This window comes from Mus caroli, unplaced genomic scaffold, assembly GCF_978045245.1.
Source record: "Mus caroli unplaced genomic scaffold, Mus_caroli_1 scaffold_3, whole genome shotgun sequence".
In the NCBI taxonomy this organism is placed as follows: Eukaryota; Metazoa; Chordata; class Mammalia; order Rodentia; family Muridae; genus Mus; species Mus caroli.
Window position 1 is genome coordinate 30387993 of NW_028227258.1, and position 16026 is coordinate 30404018.

Genomic DNA, 16026 nt, shown 5'->3' on the forward strand with positions numbered 1-16026 from the left:
CCTCTCAAAGCCTGTCTCGGATCAGTCACTGGGCGGTTGGTTGTCGAGGTCTGCACGTATGGAGAGGCATCTCAGTGCCTTCTATTAGCAGATGAATCGTCTTACATTCGCGGAAAATGAAGTCTGAGGGTCAGCTATTGTTTTTACCTCCCTCTCTTAAGCGTGCTAACTGCTATTTTATGAACATTCAAAGGAAACAGTTGCTATTAATTTAATAGTGCATTTTATGTCTAAAATGTTAGCATTTTACTATTAATTGGTATTTTAGATGTTTATAATTTAACTTGCACACTAAGACTTAAAACTCTGGTGTGTATTTCGAACTGACAGCACCATCTGGACCAGAAGACTTGATGCAGTTAGAGAGCCTAATACTCCCAGAGGGCAAGTCTCTCCATACTGGACAGCACAGCTGTCGGCAACAGAAAAGCCTCTGGCCTGCCCCTAAGTGGCACAGTCACGGGCTCATCACTGTGTGGTCTAGGGAACAGGAGAGGCTCTGGTGTTTGGGAGCAGCCCAGAGGAGGTCTGAGATGTTGGAATAGACTGAGGCAGCTCTCCTGAAGGTAACTCAGTACAGACAATGGGAAGACCTATTTGTTTGGGCAATAACAGCTGAGACAGACATGGGTTGGCAGCAGGGCTAAAGGGGGGGGGGCTAGTTCTTTATATAGATAATACTATATAAAGATAGAGTTTCTCTGTGTAGCCTTGGCTGTCCTGGAGCTCACTCTGCAGACCAGGCTGGCCTCAAACTCAGAGATCTGTCTGCCTCTCTCTCCCTAGTGCTGGGATTAAAGGCGTGCACTGCCATGCCTGTCCTGACATGCCATTTATGTCAATGAATAAACATCTAGTTGCAAAAGTGAAGTCCGAGTTTTAGGATGTAAAATGCTATTTGCTGGAGGTGCTTTATTGATTTTGGTCTGGAGAAGTCTTGATGTCTTTCCTTACAAGTGAAAAGAAACCCTTTCAGGAGCCGGGGAGTCCAGCAATAGGTGTGCAGCCATGGACCTAGCAATCTTTTATTTCTAGCATTCATGACAGGACCCCCAGCATGCATAGGGCTCTGAACATGAAGCACCACACAGGTGAAGAAACCCCTTCTACACGGCTGGACTCTGTGGTTTTGTAACCCTTCCTTCCCTTCTCTGCACCCCTTTTTCTTCCCACGGACTCCTGGGACAGATATTGACGAGTGCCAGCAGGGGGCGCACAACTGCGGTGAGAATGCCGCCTGCACCAACACGGAGGGAGGCTACAACTGCACCTGCGCAGGCCGCCCATCCTCGCCCAGTCGGAGTTGCCCTGGTAGGTGGATGCGAGGTCCAGATCAACCGTGAAAAACTTGGTTCAAGAAATCTTAGGCTCCTTTTGTTTGCCTTGGGGATTCTTTAATCTGGCTGGAGACCTAGATTTCACCACCGGATTGGTGGTGGACTGCGGAATTTGAGGTCATTCTGGTTTTGTTCATTTTACAGCATCTGCAATAAGCTGATTATTATTATTATTATTATTATTATTATTATTATCATCGCCTCCTCCTCCTCCTCTTCATCCTCCTCCCCTTCTTCCTCCTCCTAACAGTTCAGTATAGGGGTTTCTCCTTAACTCTGTGACTCCTTTTCCACTGGTTGGTTCTTTTCAGAGGCTGTGGAAAAACTTAGCTGGGCTAGACAGGTCAAAACTATGTCTAGACTTGTAATAGTATATTTTGTTTATTTCCACATATACAAATTTAAGACTAGCTGGGCATGGTGGTGAATGCCTTTAATCCCAGTACTTGGGAGGTAGAAACAGGTAGACCCCTGAATTCAAGGCCAGCCAGGTCTATGGAGGACAGCTAGGGCTAGACAGAGAAACCCTGTCTCAAAATAACCAAAACCAAACCAAACAAAAACAAAACAAAAACAAAACGAGAGCTAATCTGTATAAAATCTACTTAGATTTTGATACTGAGTCTTACACCTCTGGTATGTATTTTACACATGCAGCAAACCTGAGTCTGGACTGCAGGCTGTGGCACCAGGTTGCCGAGCACCGGGAGTGGCCACAGGGAACCTCTGGCAGCTTGTCAGCAGTGTGGCCTTTGATGGCAGAAGAGCCACTTTCAAGGATTGCTGTTATTGTTGTTGTTAATTCTTTGAGATGGGGTTTCTCTGTGTGGTCCTGGCTGGCCTGGAACTCAGAAATCCACCTGCCTCTGCCTCTCAAGTGCTGGTATTAATGGTGTGCGCCACCGTGCCCAGCTTACTTTCAAGGTTACTTTAAAATTGATTCCTTAAAGTCCGAGTGTCTTGACATGAATTAGCAACCCAGCCAGCTTTTGTTTCTCTTAAAACAGTCCCCAGTACTGACTTCATCACCCACACAGCCCAGGCAGCACCCCACAAAAGACCCTGACAGCCAGGCCAGGGCTTGCCCTCTCAGTTCTGCAGACAGAAAAGTTCATACTTGCCTGCTCTCTGGGTTTGATAGTGAACTGTTTTGTTTTTCTCGGGTAATTTTTTCTCCACTTAAGAGGTATTGAAGATAGATGTAGTTGGTGCCTATAATCCCAGGAGTTGGGAGGCTGAGGCAGAGGGATTGCCATGAGTTTGGGGACAGGCTGAAAAGCGTCTTAGTCAGTTGCAAGCAGCAGTGCCTTCCCTTTCAGGCATAGGGAACTATTCAAAACCAAGAGGCTTGGCATCTTGACTTTTCTCCATAACTGTAACATCTTCTTCCCATGAGTGGCTATAGTCTCACGTCTGGGGGGGGCCCCTAAAAGTCGAATCAGTTTTAGAAGAAAGTATTTTGTGGGATGAATGTTTGTGACTCCCTAGATTAGAAGGGCAGTGAGCCATGTGTTGCTGAGTAGCTTGTGAGCTGTACAAAGACCCTTGTTGTTCATTTCAGATTTAAGGTTGGCCATTCTTCTTTGCCTCCAGTGTGATAATCCAAGAGAGAGAAGGGTTTAGCTTTTGGTGGGTGACACAGGCTTGCTTAGGAGGGTAAAACTCAGCATTCCTGAGACTTCCACTGTCATCAAGAGACCACGTAGAAAGTTGTTCACAGAAACTCAAAAATGAAAGTAGTGTCTTTGACTATTCCAGACTCTACCGCACCCTCTCTCCTTGGGGAAGATGGCCACCATTTGGACCGAAATAGTTACCCAGGATGCCCATCCTCATATGATGGATACTGCCTCAATGGTGGCGTGTGCATACATATTGAATCACTGGACAGCTACGCATGCAAGTGAGTTGAGCATCTTTCTGAGAGCCCAAGGTAAAAGTGTGGTCCATGACTTTCAGGAAGTTTGTAAAATTTATACAGAGGAGATTTTTCTAGAGGCAGTGATGACTTTCTTTTTACATAAGTAATTGGATGAACAAAGTCTAGAAATTCAATTCTGCCTTCAACATGAAGGCAGCTTTGTAGGAAATTTACTCAAATCAATTTGGTTTCAGCCAGATTCTAGGTTTATAAAAATGTTGCGCCTATATTCACCCTGAACTTATTGCCTCTGATATTTAAAGCTTTTTTTTAAAAAAGTTTTCTTTCTAGTAGTTCACCTTTTTTGTTTGTTTGTTTGTTTTGTTTTTGTTTTTTGAGACAGGGTTTCTCTGTGTAGCCCTAACTGTCCTGGAACTCACTTTGTAGACCAGGCTGGCCTTAAACTCAGAAATCGGCCTGCCTCTGCCTCCCAAGTACTGGGATTAAAGGCGTGCGCCACCATGCCTAGCTTAGTAGTTCACTTTTCATTGTTGTCTTGGCACCCGCTTTTGAGGGATGACATGGCGGTTGTCTTGGCAACCGCTGCTGAGGGAAGACACTGCTGCTGTTTGCCCCCCTTTCAGCTCTCTGAGTGATGTGACAGGCCAAGCTCTCACCTGAAATGATTCTGAGGACTGAGAGCTTTGAGATACTCCAGGGTACTCACCATGAAAGCCTTCCCTGTATAATAAAAGCTACACACAGGGCTAGGGAGAAGGGAGCATCAGCAAAATGCTTCCAGCAAAGGAAGGGAACCTGGGTTCAGAGCTCTAGCTCCCATATAAAAACCCAGGTCGGGCAGTGAATGCTTTTACCCCAGCACCGGAGAGGCGGAGACTGGAGAATCTCTGGTCTTGCTGATCAGTGAGAGACTGTGCCCCTAATTATGAGGTGGAATGTCTGGCCAGTAGGCTTCTTGGACAAATAAATACTCTTCCCACCACGTTGGGGACCCAAGTTCAGTCCCTGAGATCCACATGGCGGAAGGAGAGGACAGACTCGTGCATGCTGTCCTCTGACCTGCACACATGCTCTGGGGCATCTATGCACCTACACTCAGAAAGAAATAAACAAGGACTTTTAAGAGGTGGAGAACAGAGGACGCAGACACCTGATATTAAATTCTGGTTTCCAGGTGCAGTGCATGCTCACCTACACACAGATATCCACACTCAACCCAAGTGGGCAGGGTTTAATCCAGGACTACATCCTACTTTAATTTCACATGTTCAAGGCAATGTGAGGGGCTGCGCGGGTGTGCGCATACATGTAGGTCTCACATGCCTGGACCTGTGGACCTCAGGAATGGATGTTATGGACTTAAACAATTTTGTGATTTTTGTTAATAATAATGAAAAGAAACTAAGTTGTTAGAGGAAGAAGAAGCTATATTCTTTGACTGAGTATGGTCTTGCATTAAAAAATCACATCAGCTTGACAAAAATTGTGGAGATGTTTGGAAATATTAGTAAAAAGGACTCAATTCTAGTAAACTCTGCTTCTGAGTTTATATTACCATACCACGATTTTGTAACTCAAGATGCTTTCAAGTATAAGATAATAATTCACTTTTAATGAATAGTTAATTAATGCTAGCAATCAAGTAGTTTTTATCTACACACTTAATCCTATTATACCAAATACAAAAATTACAAAACTGGGATGTGTCATTGTCTATGGCTTATTTCCTTCATGGTAGTTAGCTTTAGGTCCCTAGATTACTGTTGCAGTATGAAGGGTTTGAATTTTGTCATAGTGCAGTTTTCCCTCCAGTCTGACTCTGCCAGAATTTATCGTTATGTCCCTATGCAGCTGCATCTTCTTCCATTGTGTTTTAAACATGCTAAACTGGAGCTGGGCATAGGCATAGGAGCACCTGCAGCCCCAGCTCGGGAGGTAGTAGTGGAGGAATCAGGAGTTCTAGGTCTTTCCATTCAAGGCCAGCCTGGGTCAGGAGGCCTTGTCTTTAATTAACAGGCCACAGCTGAAGGCGTCCCTCACATTTAAGGACCTTTAACCAAAAGCAGTATTTAAAGTCGCTGGTGTCCACACTCAATGGAGCGTTACTTTATTTTGAATTGATTAGATCAAAATGTGGTTTAATGATTTTCAGCTTCCCTCCGTTTGTCCCTTCAGCCTCCCTCACGGCTGTGAATTCCACAGCCACAAACCTCAGGGGGTTCCTGCCAGTGCGGGTTCATCGGGGACACTCCTGAAGCATCCACGCCCACTGGTTCCCTATAACTTTGCTGGTCTGGATTCTTGGGACGTTCTAACGCTTGAGCTCAGAGGTCTTCATTCTTTCTGATTTGGCTTTGGCCAGACATCCCTCTGACGCACCTTTTTCAAAGCTGCAACCCCACCCCACAGCAAGCAGGTTGTGAGGTTTCTTGAGGACAGGAGAGGTTGGAGAACGCTTTCAGCTCTGCCATTCCTTGCGGCTTTGTGACCACAACTCACTTAAAAGGCTGCTTTACCCTTACTTGGTCTAGAGTGACTTCATATTGTTTGACCATGGACACTCAAATGTATTTATCCAGGAAACCTTCTGTTTGGTTTAGCGAAACTAATTAATAAGTTAAATAATCCAAAAGACTCATGGCCGGACCCCATGAGTCTGAAGGACTCTGAAGGAGCACTGGCCATTTGACTGCCCTGGACACGGTCCTCAAGACCCCAGATCACTTTGGTTTGCAAGTGGAGCCCATTAGCATGCAGCAGTTGTTTTTCAAATGACTGTTAGGGATTGTCAATAAATAGCTATAAACAAAATGAGTTAGAATTAAAAATAGACCCCAGGAAGCCTGGGCAGCCTTTAGGCCCCACCTCAGCTCCTGCCTCTCTTCCATGGTCTGCTCAGAGGTGAGGAGAGCAGGATGCCCTGTGAGAAGCAACAGTGCAACAGACCACATAGATGTTTTGACATCTGAGAACCACACGAGTCAGGCCTGCCAGTCATTAACTGTGTGACCGCATACAAATTGTTTAATGCTGAGTCTGTTTCCTTACCTGTATAATAGGAGGCATCTAAAAAAAAAGTTAAAAAAAATAGCAAGTAAAAACCGTGTGTAGTGTGGTGTCAGTCATGGTGACTAATAAGTATTGCTCCTTTTCTTTCCTCTGGAGGATGTGAGTTTCCACTTTCTTATGATGGATAGAACTAGGGAAGAGACTCCAGATCTTCTGGAACGTTCAACAGTGTTCTTCCATGCTTCCCACCTCGGGTCCTTTTAGAGTGAAGTGGAGAAGTGGATGAGTTGGTGGTAGGTCTGGGGCCAGGAGAAGGGAATTTTAATAGGATTTTTTTTTTTTTTAAGTTAATTTTGGTGTGAAGAAAATGCAGTTGTTTCTTGGAATCTGGGTTTCTAGAAACGAGCACTTCCAGTAGATGGCAGCATTGCTTCGCTTACTTTTTGAGCATTGCTAGCAAACTGGTGTCTGATAATTAGAGTAACCATCTCATTGGACAGTGAGGAATTTATAGGCAAATGGCCCTTTGCCTTCAGGATAGCTCCCCACCTTTCATGTCTCTGGTTTTTGTTGTTTGTTTTGTTTTGTTGTGTTTTTTCCACATTCTCTCTCTGGCTAGTGGTGAGTTTTACAGAAGCAAACAGTCCCTCCTCAGCCAAGGCCCTGCTTCCAATGCCGGGCCTGTGTGTGCTTCTATTACAGCCTGGGGTTCGACAAGGAAGGGTTTCTGTTTCCTAGTTCTCTTCTTTGACCTAGGACTGCTGCGGTCTGGCCAGACATCTGTCTCCAGGTGTCTCCTGGCTTGTGTTGGTTTAGAAAGGGAGTCTCCTTGGAACGTTAGCCGGAGAGTTTATCTGTAGCCGGTGTTCTGTTAGGCCTTGTAGAGATGATTTGCAAATAGCTCCCATCGTCCCAGAGGCGGGCTGAGAAAAGGGGGAAGCCCATGAGTGGTAATATTGTGAGTGTTGATGGTAAATCTGTACTGTCAGCTGACATCACAGGCTCACAAAGCTGCATCTGGAAAGGTACAGGGTTAGAGACAATGCACACTGAATTTGTAAGAATCAGGCACTGGGGGCCTCTGCTTGACCTCTGTTCCTGTATCCTTGACAGCTGTATTGTTGGCTATTCTGGGGATCGATGTCAGACTCGAGACTTACGATGGTGGGAGCTGCGTCATGCTGGCTACGGGCAGAAGCATGACATCATGGTGGTGGCTGTCTGCATGGTGGCGCTGGTCCTGCTGCTCCTCTTGGGGATGTGGGGGACTTACTACTACAGGTAAGTAACTCGTCTTTACCATGAAACTTGACAGCCTTTCTCTAAGCTCCCCCAGGAAATGCATACTTCCTTGGGATGAACTTGAGCAAAATACTGCATTTAAAAGGAGGAGTGAGCTCTTTTCACCAGCCTGGACTTGGCTGTACAAAAACATCAATGTTCCTACTTTTCCTTTCCAGTCATTGCACGTGTGTAAGATCTGTGGTCCTCCATTTTGGCGATGCTGAGGACTGAGCCCAGGACCTTGCACGTGTGCTGCATCCTCACATCAGATGTGCTTATCTCCCACAATGTACTACTGCAGTCCAGTCTCTTAGCATCGCATGCCCACATCAACCGGCATAACTCTCATTTTTCATGGTTGCCTGCTGATAATTACCCACAATACCTACTTATTGCTAGAGAGAAATCATGATCTTCTCTAACTTGGAAAGAAATTCTGGTCATTGGGTTTCGTTTTCAGTAATTTAAAGTTAGGGGTTTTTAAACGGTGAGACGGTAGCGTACATTTTATGTAAAAGCACTACCTTAGCGTCGGGGAGCAGGCGTCTCAGTGCTCCTGTTCCTTTCCTTTAAAATGATGATGTCACACTGTCATCAGTTGAAACAGCTTAGGAAGTGTTATAATAGTCTGTGCTGTTAAAAACAAAAATCATGGAATCACAAGACTCCTGCTGAAGGGGCTTTATAAAACTGTCCAGTGGCGACCTAGCTACCAGGTGTCAGCGTCCTGGTGCTATGGAAGGTACCTACTGCCATCACAAGGTAAATATCCAACCACATTTACCGAAGCTGAGCAAGCACTCAAGTTACAACTGTTTCATAGCCTGCAAAGTTGAGCATAATCAGCCAGGTGCTCTCCCCAAAGACCCTGCTATATAGCACGCTTAGCAGTAAATAGCATTGGCTCTGGAAGCAGCCTGTACATCTCAGATCCAAGTTAGCACCTAAGCACCCCAGCGTGCCTTCTCATCTGTGGGCACTGGTTTTCTTTGTTATGCGGTATGGGATAATAATGCTTCTTACAGGAGTTATTGTGAAGCTGAGTTAGTGTGTTGAGTTTGCCATAGGCCTGGTGTAGTGGGTATAACAAACACTGCTATTGTTTTATATGAATAGTAATCTTTCTAATAAGAGGCATATATACTTAAAAACCTCCATCACTTCTGGGAGACAAGATCCCCAGGAAAACTCTTGAACCTTTAATTGGGTGGCCCATCACTGCACTTTTTTTTTTAAGATTTATTTATTTATATGTAAGTACACTGTAGCTGTCTTCAGACACTCCAGAAGAGGGAGTCCGATCTCATTATGGATGGTTGTGAGCCACCATGTGGTTGCTGGGATTTGAACTCCGGACCTTTGGAAGAGCAGTAGGGTGCTCTTACCCATTGAGCCATCTCACCAGCCCATCACTGCACTTGATATAATTATTTTTGTTTTTTTGATGTATTAATACGTGACTTAATGTTTTTCAGAAATTTGAATTTTTTTTTTAAGACAAGTCTTTCTATGTAACCTGGACTAGCCTCAAACTCAAGGTTCTTTTGCCTCAGCCTCCAGAGAGCTCTGATTTCATGGACACGCCAGTAAGCACGCCTGAGCAGCGGCGGGTGGGTGGGGATTGAAAGCCAGGGGTGAATGGATGGTGGGTTTTCAGCTTCAGACTGCTGTAGCCCAATAGCAAAAATGATGAAGGGCCCACGTACATAACTGTCATAAAGTGTTCACCGTACGAGCCTAAGGACCCAAGTTCAGCCCTCAGCACCTATCTATACAATGCAATACAATACAATGCAATGCAATACAATACAATACAGTACAATGCAATACAATACAATACGGCAGGGCACACTGTGCACTTAACACTGGGGAGATAGAAACAGGGGGATCCCTGGGGCTTCGTGGCAAACCCTGGGTTTACTGGAGACACTGTTTCAAAAAATAACATGTAGAGCAATTGAGAAAGAGGTGCAAGGCCTTTCACCTGCATACAAGGGCACACTCCCATACAGGTGCGCACACACAAACCGGTGTTCACACACACAACTGGTAAGGACTATTGCTTGACAAAAAAGGCTTGTCAGAACTCTTGTGATTGCAGTGCACCCAGAGTTGCATAAGTCCCTCTGAGCATCCCTAGAGCTGTTTGCTTACCAGTACTGCCCCCTAGAGCTGCATACAGGCCTGGGGGTTTCCAGCTGTGTTCTTTGACTGTGTCTGTACCATCTGTAGATCTAACTTGTCGACACAGTTGCTCCGGGTTATCCCGGAGTGTATTCACGGAGTGGGATGGGTGTTTTGTTTTTATTTTGAGCTTGACTCAGATTTTTTTGGCTTTATCTCAGGACTCAGAAGCAGCTATCAAAATCCCCAAAGAACCCTTGTGATGAGCCAAGCGGAAGTGTGAGCAGCAGCGGGCCTGACAGCAGCAGCAGCAGCGGGGCTGGTGTGGCTTCTTGTCCCCAACCGTGGGTAATGTTATCAGTGCCTGAGCTATGAATTGCTTGATAAGTATTCTCATTCATTGTCTTCTTCCTTCCTGATGTCCAGAGAAACTGAACTCAGTTCCAGCTGCCAACTGCTCTCAAAATGTCTTTTAGCCTTAGCGCCCAGCCAGTCTTCAACAAGTGTTTCACCTCTGGGCCTCTCGTCTTCTTCTGTATAACTCTAAGATCCAGCTTGATAAACGCCATGTGATTTAGGACACGGGCGGTGCTCAGTTCCTTGACATCTCATGACTTTGTGGAAAGCTAAATTACCTGCATGGCGCTTGACAGGCTATAGAGAATTAGATTGCACATTTAATTAATCTCATTTAAATCATAAGAGGGGAGAAATGGTTTCTGCATGTGTGTCTTTTTTAAATTAAAAAAAAATTAATTTTAAAAAATCAAAATTCCATGCTGCGGTAGCTAGCAAGCAGCTTGTTGGCTCTGAACTTCATTCAGAAGCTGGGGCTGCTGAGCTGTGTCCCCCCACCCCACCCCAGCTGTCATAACTGCTGTCCACACCAACTGCCTCTGCACACGTCAGAGAGAGCTAGGGAGAGCCGAGTTCCCAAACCCGGAGGAGAAGCAGCAAAAACAAATCTGCTCCCATCAGCTGCCGTCCACCGCAGCCAGAGTCCTGGAGCTTGGGCGCTTCTTTCTAGCAGAGAGGCACGTGGTTGGAACATTTGCAATGTGCATCTTGGCTGGAGCTAGAAATAAGGAGCCTATGCCCTCACACAGCAGGCCGCTATATTGACTCTGCAATACGTCATTGCAGAGAGACCACTGATGAGGAGGAGACTAAGGGTGACGAGCGTTCTGAGGAATGGAAAGGGAGAGAAAACAGCTTCTGAGAGTCACCCTCATCCCCAGCATCTCTGTCCCTATCCCCTGACTGACTCCACTCACTCAACCTCCCTACCCTTCCCTTGATGAGAAAGATAGGTGCGGATATTTTTTTTTTCTATGCTCTTTACTGTTGAGTTCTAGGTCCTCCCTGTGGAGGGCTCCTTTCTGAACTACACAGAAGTCCAAACCTTGAGGCTGCCCTTCACCCAGTCACTTACTGATAAGGAAGGACTTTGCCAGTCTGCGTTCTGTGCCCAGAGCATGACCTACTTCTGTTCTTCTTCTTTCTGTTTGATTTCTTTTAATACCTAACCTGTCTGGCCTGAGTGCAGGCCAGTCGGCTCTGCTCAGCCTGCATTGCAAGTGTGCAGTGAGTCTGAACCATGCAAACAATGACAAAAATGGTTTGTTGAGTAAAGAGAAGTGCTGTTGTGCTTATCTGGGCCTCTTTCTCAGCACTCTGCCTCTGAGCTGCCACCTATGAAAGAACAGCTTGGGGATCCCTGCAAGGTAGTAGTTACCCAGACTCACTAGTGGTCGCAATTACCTGGGACTCGATAGTATGCTTAAATGAATTATATATAGACACACACACACACACACACAAACAGTGGTAGCCCAAACCCACATATATGGCCTGGCCGATGGGCAAGTACTGGTGATACCTAAGGACACTTGTATAATCTGCGGCAAAACAGTACCCTCTATGGATCCAAGATTCTTTTTTTTTTTAAGATTTATTTATTATTATATCTAAGTACACTGTACTAAGATCACGGACTACTCTTCCAAGGACTGGGGCTTGATTTCTTGCACCCATTTGCTGGCTTAAAGCCATCTGTAACTCCAGTTCCGGGGGATCCAGTGCCCTCTTCTGGTCTCCATGGGCATCAGGCATACACACATGCACAGATATACATGCAGCCACAACACCTGTACACATACATGGTAAAACTGTAAAAAGAAAATCTACTCATTAGCTGGAGACAGTTGACAAGGCGTTTCTTTCCAGCTTCACCTTCTGTGTGGGTGAGACTGACTACAGTTGAAGATTTATCAAGGTGGCTTCTAGTTATCCCCTGAACCCTTTTCTTTTCTGCAGTTTGTGGTCCTAGAAGAACACCAAGACCCCAAGAATGGGAGTCTGCCTGCGGATGGTACGAATGGTGCAGTAGTAGATGCTGGCCTGTCTCCCTCCCTGCGACTTGGTGAGTCGGTATTTTACCTTGATCAAAAGTGTTTTCTAGCCGGGTGGTGGTGGCGTACACCTTTAAACCCAGCACTTGGGAGGCAGAGGCAGGCGGATTTCTGAGTTCGAGGCCAGCCTGGTCTACAGTGTGAGTTCCAGGACAGCCAGGGCTATACAGAGAAACCCTGTCTCAAAAAAAAAAAAAAAAAAAAGTGTTTTCCACTGAGAAATGTCATCTAGTCACAAAAGGCCATTGGCCTTGTCTAAGCTGAGTGAGCCCTGGGAGGCACTGATACCAGGAGAGAAACACATTTGATTGTATCTCCTCTTCTCTTAGCCCCTGAGCTGCTTAGGACTGCAGGCTATCCCTAGTGTTGGTTCTTAGCCATCGTCATCGCTGTGAGTATAGCTCCCCCGGGGATGGAAATAGCTCTCCCCAAACAGGTTCCATGGGCTGGAGGGAGTGTTCTTATTGATGGAAGTTGATCTGGCTTTGTCCTAGGGATTTCAGCATATTCTAGTCTTACCTGGAGCTAGCCCTCAGCCAGGCTCTTGGCTGAGAAGTCCAGTCAGACCACTAAGGGACCATAGAGTTGAGCCAAGTTCTCAAGCTCCCCTGGAGCGTACTCTGCATCCTTTGCTGTGGTCCCTCTGCCAGGACTTGTACTGTGATCTGTCCCTTGGGTTTGGAGCTCAGATATCATTATCCTCCTTACAGCCCAGAGGGCAGCGCTGAGCATGCTTTGTGTCCTAAGCCATTGGGAAGGCACAGGAAATCTTTGAGCCAATAAAAACAGGTTCCCCGCTAGTGCCAGGAGCCGGCTAAGTGTCAGTGTTACTTATATCTCCTGATAGTTCCCATCACACACACCGCCATAACACCCTCTTCCTGCTTCCAGTAGGGAGAACCTGGGGTCTTATTACAGAAAACTCATTCTAAATTTCCAGTTTGAACATGCTCTATGCTGTAACCTAAAATACTAAATTCAGAAAAAAAAATTATTGCCTAATTTGAGCAAGACCAGTTTATTAAGGCTCATGAAGGGATTGACTGAAAACTGTAATAAATGTTCATGTATGGTGACTGTTGTCTGTATTCTCTTAAAACTCAGATTTTCAATAGTTGCCTAGCTATTGTTGCCAGCACTGTTAGAAGGTAAAGGGCTGTCTTGTAGTTACTACTTTTCCTTGAGCAGCCAACAACACACGGTCCCTTTCAGAGAAAATCTGCTTAGAAGAAACATGTGGTAAGATTTTGCAACTTAATCCAAAGCTCAAAGATTTGACAGAAATGTAGTTATACCAGAGGTGGGGGATTCACATTGTTAGGGCAGAATGGATTAGAGCAGCAGTTCTCAACCTGTGGGTCATAACCCCTTTGGAGGTCACATACACCTAAGACTGCTGGACAGCAGTAGTGACAGTTCATAGCAGTAGCAAAATTACAGCTGTAAAGTAGCCATGGAAACAATGCTATGGTTGGGGGCCAGCAGAGCACGAGGAACTGTATGGAAGGGTTGCAGCATTGGGAAGGCTGAGAGCCTCGGGGTTTGAACATTAATACTGTTATACACTGGACAGCAAATGAGTTGATCCACTCCTTAGCTTCCCATGTGAGTAGTCTAACCAGCCATCGAGTTCCCACCTCATAGGTATTTACAGTGAAAGCACACACGGAGCTTGGGTGGGAGGAAGAGTGAGGAAGGAGTTAAAGGTCAGTTTTGACTCTGAACTGGTTCTCCTAGAAAGGCATGGAAGAAGCCAGGCAGTGGTGGCGCATGCCTTTAATCCCAGCACTTAGGAGGCAGAGGCAGGTAGATTTCTGAGTTTGAGGCCAGCCTGGTCTGCAGAGTGAGTTCCAGGACAGCCAGGGCTACACAGAGGAACCCTGTCATGAAACACACACACACACACACACACACACACACAAAGGCATGGAAGCATAGTAGTAGTGTTTGAGCACAGAGACATCTTCATGGACCCCGGCCAGCACCCGTGGGTGAGGGTTAGGGAAAGAGGACCATGCTGGGAGGAAGGAAAAACAATGTTCTAAGGCATGTATGGTCCTGATGTGGAGGTGGAATGTACACAGGAAAGGCTAGGGAGCACTCTTAGCTCTTTGGATCATCTCAACCAACTGATGCTTTGCCAGTTTTAAAAACTGAACCCCAAGAGCTGGAGAGATGGCTCAGCGGTTAAGAGCACTGACTGCTCTTATAAAGGTCAGGAGTTCAATTCCCAGCGACCACATGGTGGCTCACAACCATCTGTAACAGAATCCGATGCCCTCTTCTGGTGTGTCTGAAAACAACTACGGTGTACTTAAATATAATAAGTAAATAAATCTTAAAAAAAAAAAAAACCTGAGCCCCAGATAGGTTGCAATGGGTTCCTTTGTTTCTTATGCTTTAAGATCCCATGACTGTTACAAGGATTTCTTTGTCTAGTCATTGTGAACAATGAAATCTCCTCCTCTCCTTCATCCCTCTTCTTCATATCTATTCCGCCCCTCCTCTCCCTTTATCTCCTCTTTCCCCTTCATTCTTCTCTCTTGTCCCCCCGCCCAACCTTCTTTGAACAGGATCAGTGCATCTGACTTCATGGAGACAGAAGCCCCACATAGATGGAATGGGCACAGGGATTCCACCATCAAGTGACAGAGGACCCCAGGAAATGGAGGGAAACTCCCACCTACCCTCCTACAGACCTGTGGGACCTGAGAAGCTGCATTCTCTCCAGTCAGCTAATGGATCATGTCATCAAAGGGCTCCAGACCTGCCAGGGCAGACAGAGCCAGTTCAGTAGAAACTGGGAGTATACAGAAGGTACAGAAGGGGAAATAACAAACCAGGCTGGTAGAATGCTACAGACTTGGTACTCCAGTCTCCATGGCTAATCACTGCTCAGGGTCCTGAAGATAGCTGCACAGCTGCAGAGCTGCAGAGCTGCAGAGCTGCACAGTGGCATAGCTGCGCCTTTTGCTTCTTGCTTTAAGCAGTTCCACTGAAGATGCTCAAAAGAGAAGTGGAAAAAATCATTAGAAACCAAAGTCAAGACATTCATATATAAGCTGTGTCTTCTTCACTGGTCGGTTTGCCTCTTTTCCTTTTGCCTCAGAAAGAATGGGTTAAAGCAGGTGACCCCATGCTCTGTCAACTGCAGAATAAATGATATGATCTACATAGAAGTCTTAGCTCACTCTCAGGAATGCTTGGAACATTGTAACTGTTGCTATGATATACTGCAAGTGTGGCCCATGCTCATAATTGTGCCTTCTGAATTGTGATAAATTAGTGAAAATAACTGTAACTTAGAATCTGATTTATTCAGAATTAGATCATCTTTTTGTACTATAAAAATCTTTGAATGAAAATATTTAACTTTAAAAACATTGCCTAAGAGATGACGGTGTGTCTTAACCATCGTCTTTTCTTCTTGACGTCTTTCCCAGTGAAAACGGTCAATTCTGCTGTTTTCATAGATTTTTTAATTTAAGACATGAGATTGTAAAAAATTGCTTGATTTATTTTATCCTAATTATTTAAATAAAATCACCCTAAAGCATCGGCATTTTATTATAGTTTGATGACGTTTGTTATCATTTGAGCCAGACCAAAGTAATTCACTAAACCTGTCACTCACTGTAAAGAAGATTGAACTAACTGTGATTCTAATGGTGCATCTTCAAGGCGTGGCTAACACAGAGGATACGGGGTATACACACTGTTTCCCAGGCAGTCCGGGGCTTCAGGCTGTGCAGGCCAGGCATTAACTCCTGCCGCTGTTTATCTTTACCACTCATTTATCCTCAAGTGTTAGGATGTGGGTTACATAATCAGAATGAAAAGGCCTGAGCAGCCATGTTCTCAAAGTGGACATGTGTGGGCATTTGAGGGCAGGGTGACTTCAGGCTTGAGGACCTTACTCAATTCTTCAGTGACTTTCTTCCCATTTTTTTTTTTTGAATTTAATTTTGCTTCAGTTGAC

General features: G+C 45.4%; 1 protein-coding gene across 5 annotated transcripts in view; it reads left to right on the plus strand.

Annotated features, from left to right (window-relative positions):
• Egf (epidermal growth factor) overlaps positions 1-15614 on the plus strand; it is a 79333-nt gene extending 63719 nt beyond the window's left edge. For 3 of the 5 annotated variants that reach the window (XM_029475163.2, XM_029475162.2, XM_021157941.3), the window contains 6 exons: positions 1189-1311; positions 3096-3240; positions 7342-7509; positions 9858-9984; positions 11953-12058; positions 14621-15614. In XM_029475163.2, coding sequence (XP_029331023.1) covers positions 1189-1311; positions 3096-3240; positions 7342-7509; positions 9858-9984; positions 11953-12058; positions 14621-14844 — 893 coding nt within the window. In that variant the 3' untranslated portion in view covers positions 14845-15614. Of the gene's footprint in view, positions 1-1188; positions 1312-3095; positions 3241-7341; positions 7510-9857; positions 9985-11952; positions 12063-12376; positions 12439-14620 lie in introns of all 5 variants that reach the window. The other 2 variants (XM_029475164.2, XM_029475165.2) reach the window with 2 other exon arrangements.
• The last annotated feature ends 412 nt before the right edge of the window (positions 15615-16026 follow it).